This window comes from Balaenoptera borealis (assembly GCF_965194805.1).
Source record: "Balaenoptera borealis genome assembly, chromosome: 1".
NCBI lineage: Eukaryota > Metazoa > Chordata > Mammalia > Artiodactyla > Balaenopteridae > Balaenoptera > Balaenoptera borealis.
In genome coordinates, this window is record NC_138860.1 from 172,297,071 (window position 1) to 172,323,641 (window position 26,571).

Here is a 26,571-nt window from a genome sequence, read left to right on the forward strand (position 1 = left end):
AAGAAATTAGTAATACTGTAGACAAAAGAGGTGGTACATGATTACAACCACAGTGTACTCTAGGCTAAAACATGGAAAAGCAGTGAAGCTTGGGAAATATTCTTGATTGAGAGCAATGAAAAGGACCCTAAAATTTGTGGTTTTGGCTTGGAGAATAAAAGGATGGAATAAGTGGCAAAGAGAGAACGACTACACTCAACCCCTAATTTCTTTTTGTCTTATCGATAAAGGAGAGTAATCTTCAAACTATAAAGGATACCATATCAATTTAAAATATTTTATTTCCACATTTATAAGCAGGTACCTAAGTTATTTGTAATGAGTTCTAATTCTCTAGACTCCCCCCAGTAAAAAGACTGGCTTTGGTGCTCCTTCTTTGTGTTCCATAGAACCTTGAACTTCTATCAGAATCATTATTTCACTGTTTTATTTATTACTTTTTTAAAATTTTATTTATTTTTGGCTGCGTTTGGTCTTCGTTGCTGCGTGTGGGCTTTCTCTAGTTGTGGCGAGCAGGGGCTACTCTTCCTTGCGTGCGGTGGCTGCTCTTGTTGTGGAGCACGGGCTCTAGGCGCACGGGCTTCAGTAGTTGCGGCACGCAGGCTCAGTAGTTGTGGCTCACGGGCTTAGTTGCTCCACAGCATGTGGGATCTTCCTGGACCAGGGCTCGAACCCGTGTCCCCTGCATTGATAGGCGGATTCTTAACCACTGTGCCACCAGGGAAGTCCCTGTTTTACTGTTTTAGAAATTATCTGTTTCTTTTCAACCAGACTGTAACTTCCTTGAGGTCACGGACTGTATTTTGTTTATCGTCATATTCCCTTTCAGGAGGGCTTGGTAGAGAACAGTCAGTTGAATGAATGATAGCATGAATATGAACTAGAATTCTCACTATAGGCATTTAACGTTGGAGAATGAATCTGCAGTGTATTTTTCTCTCACATTAGTCTCATGTGGATTGACAGCTTTCCTGGGCCAGTCTTCCATGAAGGCTTCTTTCATCTTGTGATGCTATTATCTTTAACTGTAACCTCCATGGTTGCCAAAGAAATGGAAGAGAGGATTGAAGAATCACATGAGATGTTTTTAAGGGGTAGTTGTAGAAGTGGCTTACGTAGATAGCTCCAACCTGACAGTAAGGGGGTCTGGAAAATGCCATCAATCTGTGTCTTAGTCTATTCTGGCTACTGTAACAAAATGCTATAGAATTGGTGGTTCATAAACAATAGAAATTGATTTCTCACAGTTCTGGGGGCTGGGAAGTCCAAAATCAAGGCGCCAGCAGATTTGGTGTATGGTGAGGACCTGCTACCTGGTTCATAGACTGCCATCTTTTTGCTGTGACCTCACATGGTGGAAACGGAAAAGGAGGTCTCTTTTTTTTATTTTATTTTATTTTTTTTATATGGATTACTGTTAGGAGACCATAGAATGTTTTAAATCCATTTCTTTGATCGCAAAGAGGGTCTTTGGGTGAGCTAAGCGTAGATTCATCACCACTATTGGAAAATTACGTTATTATCTGACCTTATGTAAATACTGTCATCTTCAGGTGGGAGGGACAGCACATTTATATTATAGCAAGAGCCTGTATTTTGTCATTTGTGAAATTATGGCAGTAGATAAGCTAGAAAATTGAATTTTTCTTATCTTTAGCCTTGCAGTTTCCAGTCAAAACGTGTTTTCCAGCGTTATTCCGTCAACGCATTTTTCTCCTATGCCTTTCAGTGAGGTTATGTCATACATTTGTAATACAATTAAATTCTCTTGTCACAGTATGTATACCATCCTGGAATTCCTTGACCTCCTGGTTGGTTTTGGTATCTTTTATCATACAGAAGTTTTGAATTTTTGTAAAATCAATCTATTTTCTCCTTTATGGCTTTTGAATTTAATATCATGCTTAGTAAGGGTTTATCTACCTCAAAGTTCTTTGTTTTTTTCTTTTTTCTTCATATGCTTCTGTAATTTTGTTTCTAAATTTAGAGGGTTTTAAAAAAAATTATTTTATTTATTTATTTTTAGCTGTGTTGGGTCTTCGTTGGTGTGCTCAGGCTTTCTCTAGTTGCAGAGAGCCAGGGCTACTCTTCATTGCGGTGCGCAGGCTTCTTGTTGTGGTGGCTTCTCTTGTTGTGGAGCACGGGCTCTAGGCACGTGGGCTTCAGTAGTTGTGGTGCACAGACCTCAGTAGTTGTGGCTCGCGGGCTCAGTAGTGGCGGCTCGCAGGCTTAGTTGCTCTGCAGCATGTGGGATCTTCCCGGACCAGAGCTCAAACCCATGTCCCCTGCATTGGCAGGCGGATTCTTAACCACTGTGCCACCAGGGAAGTCCCTAGAGGGTTCTTTTTTAATGCCTCTTTTTTCTTTATCTTTATTGGTACCTATGAAAATTAAGGCAGCATTATATAATGAGTTGATATGCCATAAGCAAATAACCAAGAGTATTTGGTTTTATTTATTTTGTCATGTTTTCTCATGAGGAGTGGCTGTCCATTAGAAATTATATGGGCCTTGTATTTAACTTGTATTTATTATTTACCTTGTCTGAATTGTTAAATTTAATCATATTAAATAGCTATATTCCCACCGGATATGTTTATTTAAAATTGTTTAGCAAAGTTTCTGCCTCTGTGAGTTCTTACTCTTTGTAGTGGTTGGCAGTACTCTTTGTCAGCTTGAAATACTTTAAGTTTTCATAATTTGTATGGCTAAGCACACTAAGCATACTTCTACTATAACTAGTAATTCTAATCAGAAAACTCTAAAATCAGATTCTTTGTCATATAAAAAAACAGGGAAAACTTAGTAGTGTTAACCATTGATCTTTCATTTATGGATTCTTAAACTGTTTCAATGAAAATGCTTTTACCTTAGAAGGAATTAGAGAAGGTGAAAATATGGGGAAAAAACAGAATAGTGTGAAGAATATTTTTTAGATTACTGGTAACCTGATTAGAATTTATTTTTATTTTTGGCATGTAAGTAATTTGAATATAAAGATATTTCTGTTAAATAAATGATTAGATGATAGTGAGATTGCCATACTTACTGTGTGAGAATAAAACTGTGTGTCTGGTAAAATTTTAAACTAACCAGTTTGTATCCAAGTTTGGATACCTTATCCTGGTAAACATTCTGTGTTGAGTAAAAATCCTGGTAAACCTTTTATTTTACCTTGAATCTGACAAACACTTTTTTCATTTAAAAAAAGAGAGAGCCTCATGTGAAAAACAAGTACATCTCTAACTCTAAAATATAATAGGGATTAATAAAATAAATCTAAGGGAAACAAAAGGAAACAGTTACCCTGTAATTTATTAGTTAATATTAGGCTGCCACTTGAGTAGCTAGATGATTTTAAAGACAGATCAAGACATTGATGCTTTTGTATAATTTTTTTACAGGTGAAAAAAGCCAAGATGCAGGAATCAGGAGAGCAAACTTTAAGGTATACAGAGTTGAATTTCTTTTTAATGACCTACTTATAATTGTTTTTACATGCTGATTAGTATATGGGCGTGATTTGGGTTGACTACCCTGTTTTTGGTTTTTAGCATCAGTCTTTACGTTTTGAAATTATTTGGTTCAAGGTGAAAATTTTCCTCTAAAAGTTTGTCCTTGAAACACATAGGTGCTGATTTTTTTCATTTATTCATTATTTATTCAACAATATATACCAATCTCATGGTATCTCTCAGATCCTGTGATATGTGGAAGAGACACAATGGTGAATATTCTTGAGTCAGATGTACAGTATACATAATAGGGAAGACAGAAATAAGGAAAATCCAAGGGGTTAATCATTAATTACCAAAGGGATATGGGACACCTTAGTCATTAGCTCGGCTCCCCTTGTAGAAAAGAGGCAGCATCTTTGCATGTCATGTTCTGGCTTCCACAACACCATGATTTTAAGTTGTCCACAGTTCTTACCTTCTGTTGTTTGTCTACCAACCATATGAACCGGTAACTGCATCACCTCTAACATCTTAATTTTAAGAATCCTACTCTTATACCACCACACACACTATCATTCCAGCTTATTTATTCTATTGTCACACTAGCCCTGTGTGTTATACACTTCCAATTAAATGATCTGTCATATTTTCATTATCAAGCATTGACCCTTCCCCCAAAAAAGACTTCAGTAACTCTCCATTTTCCCCTTTTCCCAGCTCCTGGCAACCATCATTCTGCTTTTTGTCTCTGTGATTTTGAGTACTCTAAGTACCTCTTATTAGTGCAATCATGAGTTATTTGTCTTTCTGTGACTTGCTTATTTCATTTAGCGTAATGTCTTCATGGTTTATCCATGTTGTAGCATGTGTGAGAATTTCCTTCCTTTTTAAGACTGAATAATACTTCACTGTATTCCACACTTTGTTTATCCATTCTTTAGTTGGTTGTGTTAATTGTTGACAAGAGTTCTATTGAATGAGAATGAAATATTTGTGGCGCTTACTTTTGGAGTTTGGGTGTTTTTGCTCTTTTTTGGAGGAGGGAAATTTTATTTTGGAGCATTTTTTTTAATATCATACACACATTGTTAAGTAAAATTTATGTTTATATAACTGAAAATAATTATATTTTGAGACAGTAATAATTTTTCTAGATATAATAACTTTAAATATTTAACAAAGTGCTGGAGTTAATTCACTGTCTTGGTGCTGTTGTTTCTATTTAATCTTTAGATACTAAGTTGAATAAGTAGGGGATTTTGCTATAAGATTTCAGGACCATAGGATTTTAGGAATTGGTCCATTGTATGCCAGACCATACAAATATACCTTCTAAGATACAGGATCTAGAAATAGTCTTTCAACAGTGGGTAGAACAGTGAACCCCAGACTTATTCAGGTACACATAGAAGACCAGTCATTGTAGTCAGAAATGTGAAGTTCTTGTCTGGGTTTATACCTTTCTCCTTGGAATCCTATTTAATTAGGCATAAGATGGGGCTCAAAAGTCTGTATTTTTACCATTCAGGTAATTATAAGAAATAAGCCATTTTGGGAAACAATGATGTAACTATTCAGTATGATTTCTTACCCTTACCCTCAATTCCCATAGTAATATCTTGGTTAGTATATTAAGCGCTATTCCAGAAATACAGACAGTTGAGTAAATAGATAAAAATAAACTTCATCTGGGGATTTACCTTTAAAAAGTAATTACATCTTAGGGAAAATTGTTTGAACCTTGAGAATATACCCGGAAAAAAAAAACTTTATTGATATTATGCTTGAATATTAGAGGTCCATTCAGAAAAGATAAGGAGAGCTTTAAGAATTTTGGTGCTGTGTATTTTTTTTTATAAATAACGTTTCTTTAAAAAATTTTTTTCTTTTTAAAACTACTCTTTCCAGATATGTGTAGTGTCTGGGACAGGGTCCTCCATGTCTCCCTGGAGTGTAGAACAGCAAAGCAGATTTCTTGCTAGGGAACATGAATGTGGGAAGAATACCTGGGCTGGGGAGAAGTTGTATTGTAATAATACTAGCTACAGTTATATTGTACTTACTCTGTTCTACTCTGTTCTAAGTACTTTTCATATATTAACTCATTAATTTCTATAACAACCCTAAAAGGTAGCTTCTATAATTATCCCTCATTGACAGTTGAAAAACTGGAGCACAAATTCAGTGACTTGCTTAAAGTCATAAAGCTAGTTTTGGCAAAGTGGAATATGAACTCAAGCAATCTGGTTCTAGAATCCACACTCTTAAGCACTGTGCTATACTGGTAGTTGAGGGAATATGTGGAGAGTGGAAAGTAAGGTAGAAGGAAGAGGGAGGATGTTGTGAGGGATGAAAGTATAATCTCCAATTCAGAATTTCAGTGAGTATCTTCCCAACATTAAAGTGTCTAACATAATGACTTGTCCTCCCAGTTTACATGACTTATCTTTTACAATTTCTCTTAATTTGTCTTACAAGTTTTTTTAAAAAGATGTTGCTAAGTTTTGGGAATGATAACAAATAAAAACTTGTTTATTTTTAATTGGGGGAAAGGAAATACAGTGGAATGCACCATTTTAAGGTTCAGAACCCCTTCTTGGAAGCAAGCGTGTATGATTTGAAAAAACTTGTCAAGTGATTATGAGGACCATTGTCTGAAATCAAGCATCTTCCTACTTCCCTTTGGTACTTTGGAAATAAAGTGACAGCAGTTTTTGGTGTTGTGGAATTTTTCTTTTACCATGTGGTCTTCAGAGAAAATCCGACTTGCCTGTGGCTTAGGTGGAATTTCCGAGTGATACAAAGATTGAAGTGATGATGAAGAACAGTAGAATGCTGAAGGTACTAGCCCTGGCCCTAGCTCTTTAGGTAGCCGCTAAAAACCAAGAATAAGTATTTCATAAAGTAGACTTACCTTGCCTCTTACTTACCTAGGAAGAAAGGGTTTGATTTAATCACCTTTAGCAATGCAGCAGGTCAGTCAGGGGCTAATGTATTCATTTTGGTTTTCCCAGTCAAGTAAGCAACTCTGAAGTCAATGATCAGAAACCTGAAACTTCAAGCCTTGCTTCAAACCTTACCATGTCGGAGGAAAGTAAGTACCATATTCTGTGCACCATGGAAGAGGTGTTCCTGTGACCAGGTGATGCTATTCTTTTATAATTCGTTTTCACTGATTGCCTTGTTTGTCTCAGAATATCCAGAATCCTTTCATTGCCTTGTTTGTGTGTTCATCCTTGTGCTCTCCGATAAGCCTTATTGACATACCAGCTAAGGAACAAAATAACATGGAATTCACTCCCCAGGGATTGGTGATTGTGTTTTTGTTTCGAGGTTGGATGTTCTAAAGGTAATAAATAGTGCCTTACTGAAAATCAGAAAAGTTTGTGGGCCAACCTCTGACTGTTCTCCAGAGGGCTTGATATTTTTCTACCTTCCTAATAACCAAATAATTCTACCTGTCCATCTAGGCCAAAAAAAGAAAAGTAAGCCCCGAGGGCCCAAGATTGATACTGGGCCCTGAGGGAGATCCATCTCAGGGATCCACTTACCAACCCTTATTCTCTTGTAGAACAGTTATATTCATGCATTAGACAAAAATTTGTAGAATGTTCTTTTTTTTTTCCTGTGGAAACATGAGCTTTCTCTGACATATCGTGGTGGTATGCTCCATAGGGCAAATAGTCCTCCTTGAAATTAAATTAAATAAGATCTTACGGAAAAACCCCGAACGAACTTTTTGGCCAACCCAATAGCTGTGCCCTTCCATATTTTCCCACACACTTTAAAAGGATAAATTTGTGTAAGACACTTTTTGAAAAGATACTTGTTTGGGGGATATATCTTAAGATGATTATGCTTAACCTTATATAATTCCCATGTGTTAAAAAATGGTGTGCCTATTTTAAAAAAAAATGGTATGTCTTGAGTTGTATATATTATTTCCTCAAAGATGCTGTTCCAGTGGTTCTCAAACTTTCAGCATACCTAAGAGTCATCTGGAGTGCTTGTTTGTAATGTAGAATTCTAGACTCATCTTCAGTGATTATCATTCAGTAGACCTGATGTGGATGGGAATCTGCATTTTCAAGAAGATAGCTAATTCTGATACATATGGGAAACTGCTCTAATCAATGAAAAGTGTCTACTCTAATTTTTTTAATATCTCACTCATCCCCAAGAAAAAGGCCTGTTCCTTATATACTTCAGGGCCCGGAGGTAAGTTGTCTTCTTGCTTCTTGAAAACCATTTCTCTTTTTTTCTCAAAAACTCTAGTTCCTTTGAAGTCTATATTTATGTCCCTCCCCCACATTTCTTTTTACCTCAGACTGAACTCCTAGTCATTTTGCTCTTTAAAGACTAGATCTTCTTTTTCTTCTCCATCCAGACTCTTATTATTCTTGGTAATTTCAACATCCATGTAGATGACCTATCCAATACCCATAATGTCCTTCTTGTTTTCCTGTCCCTTTTTACTCAGCATAGATTCTATGGTTCTTTATTATAATTACTCCCTTACAAATACCTTCAATAATTTGGCCTCTTGTGCTCTTCTTGCTAAACCCCAGTCATAATTTAATCCAACTCTCCACCTTCTCTATAAGTGCATTCAAATAGCTGAACATTATTGGATGAATTATACACCTAGCTGACTATTTACTCACAGGGCCTCAAGTGGGCACCCTACTACATTTTACTCATGAGTTTTACCTTTTAATATTTCACACCACTTCTTTCCTCTCGAAGCACCTATACTCATTCACCTTTCTTCATGCTTAACTGGTGACTCCTTCTCAAATAGAAGCTCTCTGTGACAGGAAGCTCCCTTATTATCCTACCAGCACCAAATCTTCAAAGCTACTTGTGTTTGTACCCATGTTATCTTGCTTCATTCTTGTCAGAATTGGAATAGTATTCTTGCTCCTGTCAAAGGTAAAACCTTTTATTTGTGCTTCATACCCTATTTGTTCTCACCTCCCCCAAGGACTTTGGTACTTTGGTTATCCTAATACCATTCCTGCATCGTCATGTTCTTCTCTTCTTAATCCATCCTGTCAGTAAAGAGACATGATTCAGTATCTACCATCTTAAAAAACCGTCCTTTGGGTCCACATCCCCTGCCAGATATAGACCTTCTCTTTGTTCCATGACCCATTGGAACCTCTGGAAAGAGTTGCCCTCACTTGCTTTCTCACCTCCCATTCACCCTTCAACCCTCTCAAATTTAGCTTCTGTCACCACTCTTCCAATGAAATTGCTTTTGTCAAGGTCATTAGATACTTTCAGTAACTGAAAGTGCTAGTTCTAGTGACATTTCTCTCCTTGTATCCTGCCTCCCACTATTTTTTCTCCCACCTTTCTCCTTTGCTGGCCTTTCTTCTACTATCTGAACTCTGAATGTTGGTGGGCCTCAGGGTTTGGTTCTAGTCTACCATCTTTGCTCTTTCTGCATCCTCTCATCCATTACTGCATTACTTTAAATGTTTTATACATTCTTAACGAATTCCAAATTTGTATTTCCAGTCTGACTTCTCCCCTAATTTCATTTGTGAATCCAGCTGCCTACTTGACATCTCCACTTAGGTATTTAAAAGGAAAGTCATACTTAAAATGTGTGAAAGCTTTTTATTCCCTTAGCCTTCACCAAATCTGTCCTCTTCCCGAACTTCCCCATCTTTGGAAGTGGTTTCACTATCCCTCTAATTACTCAAGCTGAAAACCTAGAAACTATCCTGTATTCCCGTTTTCCTCATTCCTTACATACAAATTCATCAGGATGTCATGTTAGTTTTTTACCTTCAGGATATATTTCAAGGTTTTGCTTCATCTCCACTGCTTTTTTTTTTTTTTAACCAGTACAAAGTTAAACACATCCAAATTTATTTACACAAAGCTAAAGAAATTTGGGTTCTATTTCCATTTTGTGTAATTTTATTCTGGGGTCTGGCTTTGTTGTGTAGCTGACATAGGTCATTGAAACTTGATTATCCCACCTCACATGTAATTTTTTGTCACAAGGGAACAGAAAACTTGGGTATTTAGCGCACATAAAATAATGATCTTAATACTTTTGCAATTTAGTAGGAAGGCAGCTGTCCCACAGCTTGGCAAGGGGACAGAGAAGTTACAGATTTTAAGCAGATTATGCCTTGACTCTTTTGTTTTTTAATTATTTATTTTCTTTCTTTATTTTGGCTGCAGTGGGTCTTAGTTATGGTACACGGGATCTTCCTTGAGGCATGCGGGATCTTTCATTGCGGCACGTGGGCTCTTCGTTGCGGTGCGCGGGCTTCTCTCTAGTTGTGGCGCATGGGCTCTGTAGTTTGCGGCATGCGGGCTCTCTTGTTGAGGCGCACAAGCTCAGTAGTTGTGGCGCGCGGACTTAGTTGCCCATGGCATGTGGGATCTTAGTTCCCCAACTAGGGATCGAACCCTCGTCCCCTGCATTGGAAGGCGGATTCTTCACCACTGGACCACCAGGGAAGTCCCTTGCCCTGACTCTTTATAAGCCTTTCATAGTTCCCAAGTGCTGCAAAGATCAAGGCTCATTCATTCTCTAGAGAAGTAAAAATTGGCCTAGATCTCCCAGGATGTTTTGTGGACCTCTTCTAGAATTAAATTAAATCAGAGGAGGAGAAGGATTTGGGTTTTTGAATGTACTTGTCAGCAGAGAAGGAACCATTATGTAGAAGTCAAATGAACTTCCATTCTATGCGATGAATGCTAAGAACTTTAGATCTAATTGAGATCCCCTTCATTTTTGTCAAAGTGATTATGGATTAACATAATCTGCAAATTGCCATTAAGTATTTTCAAAGACTTTGAACAACGGCAGTGGACAAGATTCATGATAAACTCACTGGTGATGATTTATCGTACTGTTGGGCACGAATTGGCCCTGCATCTGATCTTGATCAGGGTTCCCTTTTTGGGTCAGACACTCAGGGAACCCAGCTAGACATAAAGTTAGTTGGTTCACCCTTAGTCCCTAATCACAATAGAGCAACCTCCTTTATAGTTGTTTAAGGAAGTTCTTGAACAGTTCAGGAGTCTGGTACAAGCTCTGTGTGATGTTACTCTGTCTACAATATGGACTGAAATAGTGCTAATGAATAGGATTCTGCTATCTGTCAAACTTGAGTTGAATATTTACAGTATTTATCCCAGATGAAATCATTAGGGTCAAGCCTCATGACGGTATCTATTCTGGATGAAGTCATGGAGGTGAAGAGGACACTAGCTGTGAAAGTCTCTTTACTTGATGGTTTATCAGAGTATTACATCAGTTCCTCAGGTGTGTCTCTGCTTTGCCAAACGTAAAGCCTTTACTACAAAGCTGAAAAAATAGTAATACAGAAGCATACTTACATCTTTCTGCTGTTGATTATATACAGCAGTAGCTACAGTTTTCTAATAAAATTGGGTTCTTGCTCCAAATCTGTCGTCCTGCAAGTCATTCTTATGACCTTTTATTCAGAATAGGGTTAGCACCCAGAGAATGAATAAGCTGAAGAAGTATAATGTGGTTTCCTAGACATAGATCTTGCATTTTAAGTTTGCCTATGAGCACAGCTGAGAGCTTAGGAAGTTGCTTCATCTATGGTTGTAGATCAGTGATGGGTGAAGGCAGAGGTCAGTTGGTACTGACTTTCGAGCACTTTACCATACCCCTTGCATTCTAGCTTCTTTTACTGTCTCTAAAAGTCTCTAAACCCATTATTAGAAGAGTGAGGTATTTCCTACTGCATAGTCTTTCTAAATTTCTGATGCCCAAGTTGTAGTCTGTTATTTAGTTTGAAAGACTATACAGTGAGACATAAAATTTCCCCATTTCATTTTTAAAATGTTCTAACTTTTTCCTGGTGATATCTTTCTTTCAGTTATGACATGCACCGATTACATCCCTCGCTCATCCAATGATTATACCTCACAAATGTATTCTGCAAAGTAAGTTGAATAATTATTTCAAAAATCTGTATGCTTTTTCTCTAGATTCATTGCAAAATTTAACTTGATATTTAAGTTATTAAGTTGACATTTAACTTATTTTCACCTTTCTTGTTCTTCCCTACTCCAGTTTTTTCATTCCCTCTAAATATAGTCTATGTAACATCCTTTTAAAAAGTTAATGATTGTCTGGAATAGATCACTGTTACCCAGGAGCTTGCTCAAAATGAATAGGCACTGAAAAATGCAAAATACCATTAGTGATGAAAACATATTACTGATTGACCTCTGATCATTCTCTCTTTGCTCTACTTTAATAGAGAGATCAATTTAAAAAGCTGAAGCCAGCCTCGGACTGGGACTTCTCAGCCTAATCTATGTTCAGTTTATTGTTTTAGGAGTGTCCTCAAGAGTAGAACTAGGCTTGAGATTAAACAGGTTTAGTGGGTTGAAGTCATTAAGAGGCAATATTTTGGGCCTCATGAGGTAAGATCAGCATTTAAGGTCCACTAAGTTAATCATCTCCAAGATGAGTAGGTGCAGAACAGTGTGTATATTCGAGCCAGCAGTTGTGCATTGATAGAGTGAGCCTACATACATAGATACATACAAGTGTGCTTTATTAAACTGGGATAAATTCTGATGTGCTTACATAGGCAGGGTACGTAAAGAACACTCACCTTTGGTAACAGAGGTGAGTGATATGTATGGGTATGTTATAAAAAGAAAACTTTTTCCTTTTGAATTTTGCGTCAGTTAAAAAAATGAGCTAATTGAAACGTCAACTCAATGAGTTCTCCAAATTCTAACCTGGTATTAACACTAATAGCATTCTTGGGCCAGTCATTTTCATGTGGTTTTCTTCTTCTGTGAAATGACTGAAACTATTCTCTGAGATCATTATGAAGAAGATAAGAAAATAATTTGAGCTATAAAGACACTATATAAAAAATGATATTATGATCTTTATCATATCTGGAGATTAATCCATTCGAAGTCACTAAGATTTTAAATCATTCTCACGTGATTTGATTAACAGCTACAACCTGAGCTATTTCCTGGTCTCAGATCTGGCTAAGAAGAATAGAAATTTTCAAATTCAGTCTTTTAGGCTCTACCGAGATGTGAATATTGCATATTCCAAATTCATTCATTCGTTCAAAAAATATTTGTATACCTGCTGTACTCAGGACACCTTATTATCTCTGCCTTCTATCTTTTTCCTTTTTTATTTATTTTTTATTTATTTTATTTATTTATTTTTGGCTGTGTTGGGTCTTCGTTGCTGCGTGCGGGCCCCCTCCAGCTGCCGCGAGCGGGGGCCACCCCTCGCCGTGGTGCACGGGCTTCTCACTTCGGCGGCCTCTCCGTTGTGGAGCATGGGCTCCAGGTGGGCGGGCCTCAGCAGTTGTGGCTCTCGGGCTCCAGAGCGCAGGCTCAACAGTTATGGCGCAGGGGCCCAGCCGCTCCGCCGCACATGGGATCCTCCCGGACCAGGGCTCGAACCTGTGTCCCCTGCGTTGGCAGGTGGACTCTTAACCACTGCGCCACCAGGGGAGTCCCTATGCCTTCTATCTTAATGCAGACCTCCTTACCACTTAACTAAAATAGCATTACATTTTTTAACTGCCTCTATTTCAAGCACCCTCCGCAATCCATTTTACAAAGAAATGTCAAACTAATCTTTATTAAAGAACAGCTCTGATCTTGTCATTCTTTGCTCAACAATTTCAGTGACTCCCAGTTGAACACTTTTAGCCTCATATTCAAGGTCTTTGCTGTCTGTCTTCCTATACTTTCCCTTAATATAATATGTGCTCCTTGCAGGCTGAAGCCCTTCCTCTGTACCTTTGCCAGAGTTTTTCTCTTTTCCTAAAACACCCTTTCTCTCCCATTTCTGCACATGCTATCTGCTCAGCTCACAGACCATTTCTTTATAGGCTTCCTTCATTTTCTTCTTCCCCAAAACTGGGGGGAAAAAAATCTTTTCCTTTCTGAAACACCCCTTTCCCCCATTATTTTATTGTTATGATCTATATGGTACATATGACACTTTCTTGCTTATAAGTACAGCATAACTTATCAAATAAAATAACTGGTATCTAAAAATTCAGTGCATAAAATGTGGCACCATCTTATTCCATGGATAAAATGACCAGGTCATCTAGCTAGTTTAAAATCCCAGAAGTTTTACTGTTAAGTTCAAATCTCTAGCTAAACCTGATGTGGTTGTCACCAACTAGTGGCAGTGTACTCTGGCTTAAATATCAGCGGGGCAATTCTGTGTCCTTTCTAGAACTTCCTGGATTTTATTAGTTATGTGACTTCTATTTTATAGGCTCGATCTGGGGATATTGGGCCACACCTGTACTCCCTGTTTCCTAATACGGTTGCTTACCTTTTCTCTGCCAGCCTCACCCTCTTCTCTAAGTCCCACTTTCCCTCTCAGAACTTTAGTTTGGCCCAGAGGGCTAGGTGGAGAATGGAGCCAGTTGCCAATCCTGTTCTGTCCAGTTTTCTGTCATTTTAGGGTTTTATTCTATATTTAGACATAAGGGCGTAAACGAGTTTAGTCCATACTTGTATCTCACATAGGGCCTTGCATGTGGCACACCACAAATGTTTGAGGCATAGTAACTGGACCTTGGGAGGAAGATATTTGAGACTGTTAAATTTTCTGTAAAATTGTTTGTTAGGTAGGTGACAGTAGAACCTGGAAAGGAAAAAATAATTCTACTTTCTGACCATAGTAAGAGACATTTTACGTGGCAGGTTAGTCTCCTCATTGCTGATTCTTTGCTGTTAGTGGTATTAGCTATTTCCCCTACTTTTCTCACATGAAAGTTTTTGTTTTCTTGAACTTTTCTAGACCTTATGCACATATCCTCTCAGTTCCTGTTTCGGAAACTGCTTACCCTGGGCAGACTCAGTATCAGCCACTGCAGCAGTCTCAACCCTATGCTGTCTACCCTCAGGCAACCCAAACATATGGACTACCTCCTTTCGGTAAGGCATTCTATTGTGAGCAGTTGCTAAGAATGTTGATTTTATCCCCCAGAAATTTCCGTCTTTCCCCCAAAAGCGAGCACGGCTGATCAGGAAGCTGAGAGATGCCACGTTGTTCTTGGCAGAGCACCTGCTCAGGCACAGGTGTGATAGAAGTTGGGTATGCAACTTCCCAGCAGTATATTTGATGCATGTCATATAAAATCATAACTTCTCAATACTCAGTTGTTTATCTGCCATAATGTAGCTATTTCCAGGATACTAAGTCTTGACTGTAAAGCTTGGAATCTTCAAGTGTTTGGAAACTCTTTGAGGAATTACTACTGTTGATTTGACTTACTTCATACAAAACATGATGCCATGACAAATATATTTTGAGGTGGCTAATTTCTTGCTAAAACCAAGTAATCTACATATCCAGATGGAATATACCTTATAGTTTTCTGCCCCCCCCAACCCCGCTCTGTTTTGTCAATTTCTCCCTCTCCTTCCCTGCTGCCCCAAACTGATCAGTTGTTGCTCTGCTGAACGAGAAAGTCGTCTTAGAGGGGGAAATCCCCAATTTTGTACAACCTCATCATGTGCATAGAGAGTTTTGTTCTTTGGTTTTAGGTATCTTGTACATGAACTATAAATTAGAATGATTTACTAGAAGTCAGTTTGAGGTTCTTTGGGCACTTAATATCTGTGCTTTTTCTGTGTGTGTGTTAATTGATAGATATTGTCAGTGTGGTTTATTGCCCCTTCCCTGCTTTCCTAGAACTGGTGTCAGAAAATTAAGAGAATACTGTGTTTTTAAAAAAATATTCAATATGTTAATAAAATTATAACTGTGTAGCCTTTATTGAAACTAGCTAGGAATTAGAGAAATCTTTCAGATTGCCACAGATTCTGGGTGTTGCTTGCTTTGGGTTTTGAGATTCCTACTTTTCCTGGCCTATTTGGCTACTCTTTTATGATACTGACAGCTTTCTTATCTTGAGGCTTGTTAGCATTCCTTAGCTCCTGATAACTACTAGAAACAAAAATTGGGGGTTATGTTTAATGATAGTGGTAGTTGATAACTTCATGAGAGAAGAGAAACAGAAATGCTCTTGTTTTCCTGTTTGTACACCCATGCCTCAGTGCCTGTCGGTATATAGTAAAATTTTACGTTTCTGATATATTTAACCAGACAAGACTGAGCAGTCCTTTCGGAAGCAGGACTCTGTGAATATGTTTGTGTTTATTTCTTTTTGCATATATTAAAGCTAATTTATCAACAGCTGGCTAACAATAGGCCAGCAAGTATAAAGTATTTCACATTTTATTTTACTCTCTGTTTTGATTTAAATTCTTTATTAGAAAGCCAAAAGCCCTTTATGACATTGTTGAACAGTTGATTATTTCTGCTGTTCAGTGTTAAATAAAACTCCTATTATATCTCTGAACTCAGATTTTGGAAAACCTAGCACAATGCCATGTGCATATAGGTCCTAGATATTATGGTATCTTTTATAACAACAGCATTTCCCTCATTTTAAAGAAAGAAAGAAAAATCTGTAAAATAGGTAGATCCCTGTTAAAAACTTGAAGGAAACAGTGTTTATTTTATAAAGAAATATTGATTATAACAGGCTCTTTTATTAATCTACTTCTGTTTAATAATTGGGGGTGAGGGAAACTTGTTTAATAAGTTTTTCTTATCAGTAATTCAGAGAGAACTGTTCATTAGCTTAATTTGCCTTTGAATGATAGGTATGGCATATTCTCAAATTTTATAAAGGAAATTTTAAGGAAATGTTTATAATACTTTGTGTGTGTGTGTGTGTGTGTATAATGCTTTTTAAAGTGACTGTATTTTTGAAAGACATTTTCTTATGCTTTAACACATGGCTTCTTTTCTTTTATATCAGTCAGATGTAAAATACTCCATTTCTTCCTGTATAGCACAGGGAATTATACCCAATATCTTGTAATAACCTATAATGGAATATAATTTGCAAAAAACAAAAAAACTGTATCACTATACTATACACCTGAAATTAACACAGTATTGTAAATCAACTACACTTCAGTTAAAACAAGACTCCATTTCTTTTTTTCTTGTGAAGATTTTGGTAATTTTATTATCTTAGTGTTGCCTGTTAGCACTAAAACTAGATTAGCTAGTCTGTTATTTTATTTCAGATGTAAACAGAGCTTTAGAAAATCTTATTGTAATACGATTGTATGTTATATATTTATACAGTATTAATAATATATTGTAATAATATTGAGTGCTTACTACGCAAGCAGTATGCTGAGAATGAGTGCTTCACACTTTACAATACTTTCTTATGTAACCCTCAGGACCACCCTAAAAAGTAAGTGGCAGCATTATCCCTTTTTATAGATGAGGAAACAGGCTTAGAAGGATTAAGTGACTAACCTGAGGTCATACAGTTAGTAAATGCCTAGAATTAGAAGTGCACCCTGGTCTGTTTAATTCCAGAAGTGCTCATAAATTTAGGTCTGTATGAAAAAGTTAATCTCAGAGTTGAGTTTGAAATTTAAAAGTTTCCTCCTTTTAAAGAAGTGAGAAAAGACTAGAGGAAATCTAAGAAGCCCATATTATGACTAATCTTTAAAAGTAAAGGAATGGTGGTCATATCTTTTCAGAGCTATATAGAAATCTGGTGAGATGGTAGAATGAGGATTTGAGGTTTAACTTCCAGTGATCTGCATGAATACGTATGAGAGAAAGGGTACTCGTTCATTTTTAGGGGCTCATAAAAGATTGGCTTAACTGCCATTGTTCTACCTTCTTTTAAAAGAACTTTAATATGAGATGGAGATTTGACAGTACTAGAGAATGGACTTGAGGATATGGGGAGGGGGTGGGGTGAGATGTGACAGGGTAAGAGAGTGTCATGGACATATATACACTACCAAATGTAAAATAGATAGCTAGTGGGAAGCAGCCGCATAGCACAGGGAGATCAGCTCGGTGCTTTGTGACCACCTAGAGGGGTGGGATGGGGAGGGTGGGAGGGAGGGAGATGCAAGAGGGAAGAGAAATGGGAACATATTGTATATGTATAACTGATTCACTTTGTTATAAAGCAGAAGCTAACACACTATTGTAAGGCAATTATACTTCAATAAAGATGTTTAAAAAAAAAAAAAAAAGAGTCTTAAGGATGTTCATGCCATATCCCTCAGTAATTTTACTTTTAGGGATTTATCCTAGGGAATTAATTAGAGATAACCACAAAAATTTACTACCAAGATATTCGTCACAGCATTATTTATAATAGCAAAAGATTGGAAACAACAGACATATTGAATTGAAAGGTATATGTTAAATTGCAGTGTATCCGTAGAATGGAAAACTGTGTAGCCATTATAAATCATATTCTTAAAGAATATTTAGTGTCTTGAAAAAAGTTTATTATTAATTGAAAAAAGCAGTATATTAAACTGAAAATACAATATAATATACCAAGTTAGTAGTTTTTAAAAATATGTACATAAAGAATAATTTGGAAGAAAAACTGAATGTTAACAGTACAGGCAGTACAGATTTGATCTCAGTTACCAAGGAACCACGCAAAGTGAGGACACAGTTCCAATGTGTACAGGTTTCAGTTAACACAGTCCCATGCAAAAATGAGAATTGTCTGTATTTTTTGTGTGTGTGATGAGACTATGCAATTTTTTTCTTTTCACTTTCTATATTTTCCATAATATACATCTACTTATAGTTAACAAAAGTACTCAGATTAAATTACTTAGTATTTATAAGAGCTCATCCCAGTGAGGTATTAAATCAACAAGATATTCTTTCATGTGGTTTTTTTAGCATTTATATGTACTTCAATTCTTAACCAAACTAATCTTCTCTAAATTTCCACTACTCTGATATATATTACTGCAAAGTGGACTGCTCAGATTAGTTTGGTTAGTGACTAACCAATAGGGGGGAAGTATTTGTGCTGAGAAACTTGGGTAGAGTTTGTGATAAGACCCCACTGTGGGGCAGCAGGAGAACAGCACTCAGAGGCAGACTTCCTTTGCCATTTTTAGATCAGCTGCTGCTCTACATCAGGCTCTTGGTGCTTAAAATGACTTGAGAAAGTCTACTTGTAGGCAAAGAACAGTGGACCAGGAGGCAGGAAGCCAGGATTTCATTTCTTCTTTGCTGCTGGCATTAGTGCTCTACATTCACACCATTTGTTCATGCTACTTGTTACTTGGAATTCTGGAAAGAGTGCTTTTAAAGGAAGATAGATAGATACACACACACTTAAAGAGCAGGGCTACAGTGATACTGGAGGCAGTGTCCATATTGTCTTTTATTCCTCTGTTCTTCATAAAATAATATTCAATAGCTACTTCATGTTTCTGCCCAAAAACATTCAAAACTGTCATTTTCTCTACTTGTCTTGGACATTTTGCACTAATTTCTGACCTTATAAGATGGACCAGTTTATAGAAGTTTTACATTTTGAAACTTTAAAGATACATACTGAATAATGAGACTAGCAAAACTCTCTCAGTTAATACTATTCTTATTAGTAAGATAGTATTTTAGGACAGTGTAATAATAAACATGTTTCCAAACCCAGCACCTCAGGTTCAGAACCTATTTAGAGAAAAAACACATTGCTTACAATAAATCTGAAAGTTATTGTGACATTGAAAAGGCAAGTTGTTTCTATGTTTCTAAAAAGTGTGATAGTCAACCACCAAGAATCTTAGCACTAATATTCAAATTTCACATCATAAATGTTTTAAAAAAACTACATTCTCAAATATTTTTTATTGTTAAATGTCAGCCATAACAAGGAATTAAGCTGTGGCTTACCTGGGCAAGACTGAAAATCATCATGAACCAAGGGGTGGAAGGGGGTGGAGGGCAACCCTCCTAATTCGTGCTGGAGATGTCGGCATTCCTTAATCTCCTCAAATATGTTATTTCATGTGTTTAGTAGAGAAAAGAATATGTCTTGTTTTTTTAATGCTTTAGTTTGATAGATTAGGAGTTTGGGATTAACACATACACACTACTGTATATAAAATAGGTGAATAACAAGGACCTACTGTATAGCACAGGAAACTATACTAAATATCTTGTAATAATCTATAATGGAAAAGAATCTGAAAAAGTGTGTGTGTGTGTGTGTGTAGCTAAATCACTTTGCTCTACAGCAGAAACTAACACAACATTGTAAATTAACTATACTTCAATGAAAAAAAAAAAGAGTTTGAGACAAGGCAATTACCATGTTCCACTGTGAACCTTTTAAGATTTTCACATCTCCTTTTACTATTCTTACATTTACTTATCAACAAATTTTACAGATCTGAGTTACACTAAGATATGTGAGTGCCCTGGTGAAGCAGAGGTCCTTATTCTCAAAGCATTATATATTTATAAATTTCTTATCAGATTAAGAGTATATGAAGTGAGGTAATATTGAATTTGAATCTGTCGCTGACCTTGGTATTGATTTCTTACCTGGAATGTATTTGATGAATCTTCTTGGGCCTAATTATCAGCTTCAACTATATTGATCCAGTAGCTATAACTATTCAGAGCACAGTGAGGTTTTTTTTGTTTCGTTTTGTTTTTTAACATCTTTATTGGAGTATAATTGCTTTACAATGGTGGGTTAGTTTCTGCTTTATAACAAAATGTATCAGCTATACCTATACATATATCCCCATATCTCCTCCCTACAGTGAGGTTTTTAATAGACTTTTGCATAGCCAAAATTATGACAAAAACTTGGGGTCTTTCCTGGCATTCCAGTGGTTAAGACTCCATGCTCCCAATGCAGGGGGCATGGGTTCGATCCCCGGTTGGGGAACCAAGATCCTGCATGCTGCACAGCGCGGCCAAAAAAAAAAAATTTTTATGACAAAAACTCTTCACTCATAAAGGATATCCTTAGGCCCTCGTGTAGAAGCAAGCTTTTTTAATGGTTTCCTAGTTTACTGCAAATGAAAAAGGAGATACGGCCAGAAACAGGAGATTGTCAAGAAGTGACAGATCACAGAGAAAAGACAAAGTGATACAAGAGCCTTCAAATCATAGAACTATAATTGAGTTCTACTTAGTACTAAGCAAATGTCTTCACATATTGCAGTAGCCTCTGGGGATGTTTCTGTAATGTACATAGCACAGCACAGTATAGATCTGAGAAAAGGTATGGTCACTATTTCCTCCCTGCTAAGAAGGCAGGAAAGGATATAAATACTTTTTAGAAAGATTGTCACTTAGGAGCATTGTGATAAAAATAAAAGTGAATAGCTATGATGTCTTATATGTTCTAACAGGGAAAGATATGTCTCAGGTATTATGTGGAAAAGCAAATTATGAACAGCATGTAACATGCCATTTTTATTAAAAAGAAGAAAAAAGAGATTAGTAAACAGAAGAAATCTGAGTGACTCTTATGCAAACTGTGAATAGCAGTTAAGTCTGGATGGTGGGATTATATATGACTTTATTATTTCTAAAAATTAGAAATTATATTTCTGTTAATGTTTTTTAATTTATAAAAGTAAGCAGGTATGTCTTTCCTAATCAGAAGAAATAAAGGTAATAAAATAACCAGCTTAAGAAGGCAGAGAAGTATACATACATTTTAGAAAAATCTGGTGCTTGTTTAATGGGTAAGTGAATTTTAAACGTATGTGGAATGTCTCCTACCTAGACAATGCAGATAAATGATTTATCACTCTACAGGAATGTCAGGCACTCTACAACAATGCTAGGGTGTCAGTAGCCCTTTGCTGATCAATTTTCCCCAACCATTGAAGTGAACTTACATACATACATATCACTATTGGGTTTTTGACAAGATTTTTGTTTCTATGGCCCCATTCCCCAATTCTTTGAAATTGTATTTGCTTGTGGTATATTACGAGTGGGAGATTCAATAATTTTCTCTTACAAGCAAATTTATTTTTGTTTTAAGATTTTGATTTTAAACCTACTGGCTGATATTTGAAAGCATAACCATGCTCCTCAGTTCCAGTGTTTTGTTTGTAATTGGTCCAATTTATCTGATTCAGGTGCATTGTGGCCAGGTATGAAACCTGAAAGTGGTTTAACTCAGACTCCATCTCCAAGTCAACACAGTGTTCTTACCTGCACTACAGGGTTAACCACAAGCCAGCCAAGCCCAGCACATTATTCTTATCCCATTCAAGGTAAACAGGCATGGTTGTGTGTGTTTTGTTTTTTTGTTTTTTTTTTAAATTATTATTGTTTTTTGTTTTTAATCTACCTGTATCTCCAAACATACTGGGTAATATAGGATATTTGCATTTGTGCATGCTTTTTGTGTTAGACAAACTAGAACCTAGGAGTGTGGTTCATAAGTAGTTTAAGCCTTTGACTGTGAACTGCTTAATAGAATTGAAGACTCCTCTTTTGCACGTTGGTGTCCAGAAAACCTGTCTAATTTTGTTCTAGTCTGTTCTCAGTGGCATTTTGTCCTGTAAATGAGCAGAAGACTCCATGGGTTAGAGCTTTGCTGACTTCTTTTATGTGAAGTCCAAATAGAATGGAAAGTGAGATTGAGTGCTGCTTTGTGAGATGTGTGCTGCTTTTCTGCTGTGGTTTTTGTTATACCTCCACCCCCATTTACTACTTCTTGGTGAGCTTTTCTCTTGTTCAAAAAATTCAGTGTTGTTTCTATTTTGTGATGGAAAGCATAGCATTAAAGCTTGAACTCTAAACATCTCTGCCTTCCTGAGTTCTTCCTCTAAAAGGTTAGAATTATGACAGGGCTATTTGGAATGAAGACAAAATAACTCAAAAGGCACTGTGAAGTTAATTCCTTACCCTTCCAAGTCCAATGCAGGGAATTTGTCATTGCTCCAAATTGGAAATTAATGTCCATCTACTTGGCTTCTCATCTGCCTCCTTTCTCCTGATTTCTCCCAGCTTTTAAATATTATTCCTTATAAAACCAGTCCTAGGTATTCTTAAAATATAAACTTTGATGATGAAAAACTGTTTTGATGTAGATTATATTAAACAAAATATTTTGATTTTCAGTATTAACTGTTTTCAATAAAATGATTGAGGACTACTTTTTCTTAGTCTGTTGGGAACAACTGGTTACTACATTCCTAAGACCTTGCTCTGAGCTACCTTTATCTCTTATTGTTTACGGAGTCTCCTCTTAATTATTTTCCCTTCTTTTTATGTTTGTCCCCCCCCCCCCACTTCTTTCTTTCTAAAATGGGAACAAACCAGGAGGAAAAAACTCAAGAGCATGACTTTGTCTTCTCCTCTACCCCCTTTCATTTTTATGAAGTGTTCCTCTACTTTGGTAGGCTTTGGGGTCCAACTACAGGCAAATCTAGTAGCCAAGTCCCTCCTAAACTGATATATCTCTGATGACTACACCTAGGTCATGAAAGAAAAACAAGGAGTTCTCTTCCGTTATATTAATAATCCTCTCCCAAGGTGTAGAACCACCACTCGTCTGTACTTGTACCTTGAATTTGAGGAACCTGATAGCTGTGCTTACTTCTCCCTCTTTGTAAAACAAGAGGAACCACCTTTTGGGGGTCTTTTAAGAGCCATTGCTTTAAAAAAGTCATGAAGCTATGCTTTCAACCTCATTTGCCACTATCCTAATTTCTTACCTTTTAGTACATTTTTTCCCTTTAGATCAATTAACCCAATTTCCTCCATTGTGCTAATAATGATCACTGTTGGTATTTGTTAAGTGCATATTATGTGCTTAGCATTATTTTAGCAGAGATAGGTGTTACTCATGTAATCACAACACACCTATGAGGGAAGTACTGTCATTAATCTCATTTTACAGATTTGGCACATAAGACACACAGTAAATAAGTCAAGGATGTAAGCTGGGCAGCCTGACCCCAGCACATGGGTGTAATGTTTATGATTTTCAATGTAGAAGTCATGGTATCAATATCACCTCCCATAATTGAGAACCTATACTTGCAAGTACTTAAATTCATTTCCCTTCCCTTTTCTGGTTAACCTATTGGCCCATTATATTGCCATTAGAACTTTGGCAAAGGGTAGAAATTAAGGCAGAAATTAACCATCAAGTTATCAATTTTTGCCATTTATTCTGAGAAAAAGTTGGTAGAAAGCAAGTGGTAACAATTGGCTAAAAGGAAATATGGGTATTACTGGCACATTTGAATCACCTGGATTCTCCTCTATCAGTATCACTCTCCTCACCCCCACTTTTCATTTCCTTTAGCACAGATAATTAATGTCAGCTCTCCAGGGCTTCATCTTCCCCCCTGTGTAACTACCCAGTCATTCCACGGAATAAAAACAAGGAGCATTGTATTGATTTTTTTTTTTAAAGTGGTCAAAACAGCAATGTCCCCTCATCCCCTCCAGAAGCTTTCAACAATTGACAATAGCCCATCTTCCCAGGGGAAGTTAGGGAAATTACAGCAAATTCCACTTCTGGCTTGATCAGCTCTGATCAAAACCTTTTCTTTAGTTTATACTTCAATGCTCATGAAAACCCTTTGAATAAATAGATCTGACTTCTTTATATCAACCTTTTCCTAGAGTGTCTGTGACTGTGTGGCCCAATCTCTGGTTATTTTCTTCAATTGAGATGATTTAAATAATTAAAATTCAAGTAGCAAAATTAATTTCAGAAATTTCAGAATTAATTTTAACCCAACCTTGAATTTCAGTGAATGTCTTTGGGCTCTGATAGTGTTGGTAACACACAAGAGTCTTTCGTTGACTAGGAGATTTGTTTTGTATTTTAATAGACTTTATTTTTTATTGTAGTTTTGTAGATTTGTAGAAAAATTGAGCAGATGATACAGAGAGTTATATATCCCCCTACCCTGCACACAGTTTCCCCTATTATTAACATCTCACATTAGAATGGAACATTTGTTATGATTAATGAACCAATATTGGTACATTATTATTAATTAAATCCTAGGTTTATTTAGATTTCCTTAGTTTTTACCTGATGTCCTTTTTCTGTTCCAGGATCCCATCCAGGATACCACATTTCATTTGATTGTCATGGCTCCTTAGGATTCTCTTGACTGCAGTTTTTCACATTTTGCTTGTTTTTGATAACCTTGACATACTATTCATGAATCCCACGAGTATTTATTGAGCTTTACCTATTGTAGGCCGGGTGCTTTGCTGGATGTTGGAGGTGATGAATAAGGTAGTAAGATTCTGCCTTCACGGAGCTTACAGACTAGGAGGGGAGGCAGAAGACAAACAAGTAAATAAATAAATAGGTTTTGAAAAGTGCTCTGAGAGGAAAAAAGAATTGGTTGTTGTGACTGGGAAAACAAGAAAGGAATTAGTTCTTTTTTTTTTTTTTTTTTTTTTTAAGTTATTTATTTATTTATTTATTTTTTAAATTTATAGCTGTGTTGGGTCTTCGTTTCTGTGCGAGGGCTTTCTCCAGTTGTGGCAAGCGGGGGCTACTCTTCATCGCGGTACGCGGGCCTCTCACTATCGCGGCCTCTCTTGTTGCGGAGCACAGGCTCCAGACGCGCAGGCTCAGTAATTGTGGCTCACGGGCTTAGTTGCTCCGCGGCATGTGGGATCTTCCCAGACCAGGGCTCGAACCCGTGTCCCCTGCATTGGCAGGCAGATTCTCAACCACTGCGCCACCAGGGAAGCCCAGGAATTAGTTCTAATAGAGGAGTCCAGAGAGAGTCTCTCTGGAAGTAGACATGCTGAGAAGGAATGATCATGCTGGAGGGCAAGAGGGACAGACCAGGGAGAACAGTTCAGGCAGGGAGAGCAACATTGCAAAGGTCCTTGAGTGAGAAAGAGTCTCTCTTGTTTTGAGTAACTCGAAAGCTGGGTGAGCATGGGTGGTAGAGAAACATTCATAAAATTAGAGAGGTGGGTAGAAACTAAATCTTGCACCAACTTCTATGTGCCGTTAACCCTTGGGTTTACCCTCCAGCTTTGGGGCAATGTCACTTAATTCAACTGTGCCTCTCACAGTTCTATAACCACAGTCTTCTGATTAAAGCTATCTCTGTATCCTGACTGTTTCAGGTGGATCTCTAATGGGGCATGGTTCTCAGAAGCTTTGTCTTTCTATGATTTCACAGCTCTGTTGCAAAACAGGAGTGGGAACTATCCAAAAACAATTGGCCATGCCGTTGGCATTTGGAGAGCTAATAGTCTTTAAATATATGTATCAATAGGAGTTACCACTTGAGTTTTATTTTATCCTCTAAATTTATTTTTGTTGCATATTTTATTGCTGCTGCTTTTGTTTTTTAAATCTTCAGTTTAATTTGTTGTTGTTGAGACCTAGGAGTATATTTATGTAGGATGATCAGTGCTTTTTTTTTTGAGGTGCCTGGCTATTTAGTCATCGTTGTGCAGGGGGTACGGCATGTAGTGATTGTGTATATTTTAAAGTGAGTTTAGCTTGGGTTCAATGCTGGTTACAAGAGCCTAAATAAATACTATTTATTTAATTATCATCTAACTTTTATCACTAGAATTTAAACGCCATGAGAGCAGGGACTTTGTCTTGTTCACTACTCTACTCCTCAGTGGCTGGAACCGTTTCTGGGCACATAGTAGACCCTGGTTTGATGAACAAATGAATGAATGAATAACACATATTAGAAATTATTTGATTGAGTTGGAGAAAGAACTGTTATTGAGCCCTATAAACTTTCTAGGTTAGCAGACCAACATTTCCTGTAATAGAAGCCACTATTGCTGAGAGGAATTTGTGATTTTTAGTACTGTACTTGTTAAAAACTTGGTATCAACAACTAGCTAATCAAGTCATTAAACTTCCTGTCAGGGATAATTAAGAATATGTGGCCAGTTGTTTGTAAGGTCTACCTTTTTACCTGCAGCCCAATTCTGTAAGTGACCTGAAAATTGTTAAATTTATAAAACTACCTTGTCAGTCAGAGCACCTTTTTCCCCATGTGTGCAGATATCAGATGTGAATGAGTTGTACCTCTAACCGTTTATAAATCATTAAGAAGGTAGAACAGAATTAAAGGTAAATGGGAGGAAAAGAGGAATATACGCTAGGATTAGGGCTATAGAAAAATTGATCTAGAAATGGGAGTTTGCTGGGAGAGATAAACTTAAGAGATTAAATACTTCATTTTCTTTCCCACATTAAATCACCTGTGTTTAGCCAGCAGGCCT

General features: G+C 36.9%; 1 protein-coding gene across 16 annotated transcripts in view; it reads left to right on the plus strand.

Annotated features, from left to right (window-relative positions):
- EYA3 (EYA transcriptional coactivator and phosphatase 3) overlaps window positions 1-26,571 on the plus strand; it is a 127,130-nt gene that overhangs the window by 67,331 nt on the left and 33,228 nt on the right. For 7 of the 16 annotated variants that reach the window (XM_082347956.1, XM_082347946.1, XM_082347947.1 and 4 more), the window contains 5 exons: window positions 3,405-3,448; window positions 6,473-6,552; window positions 11,339-11,405; window positions 14,275-14,411; window positions 21,456-21,593. In XM_082347956.1, coding sequence (XP_082204082.1) covers window positions 3,405-3,448; window positions 6,473-6,552; window positions 11,339-11,405; window positions 14,275-14,411; window positions 21,456-21,593 — 466 coding nt within the window. Of the gene's footprint in view, window positions 1-3,404; window positions 3,449-6,472; window positions 6,601-7,410; window positions 7,677-8,981; window positions 9,042-11,338; window positions 11,406-14,274; window positions 14,412-21,455; window positions 21,594-26,571 lie in introns of those variants that run through there. The other 9 variants (XM_082347949.1, XM_082347959.1, XM_082347960.1 and 6 more) reach the window with 9 other exon arrangements.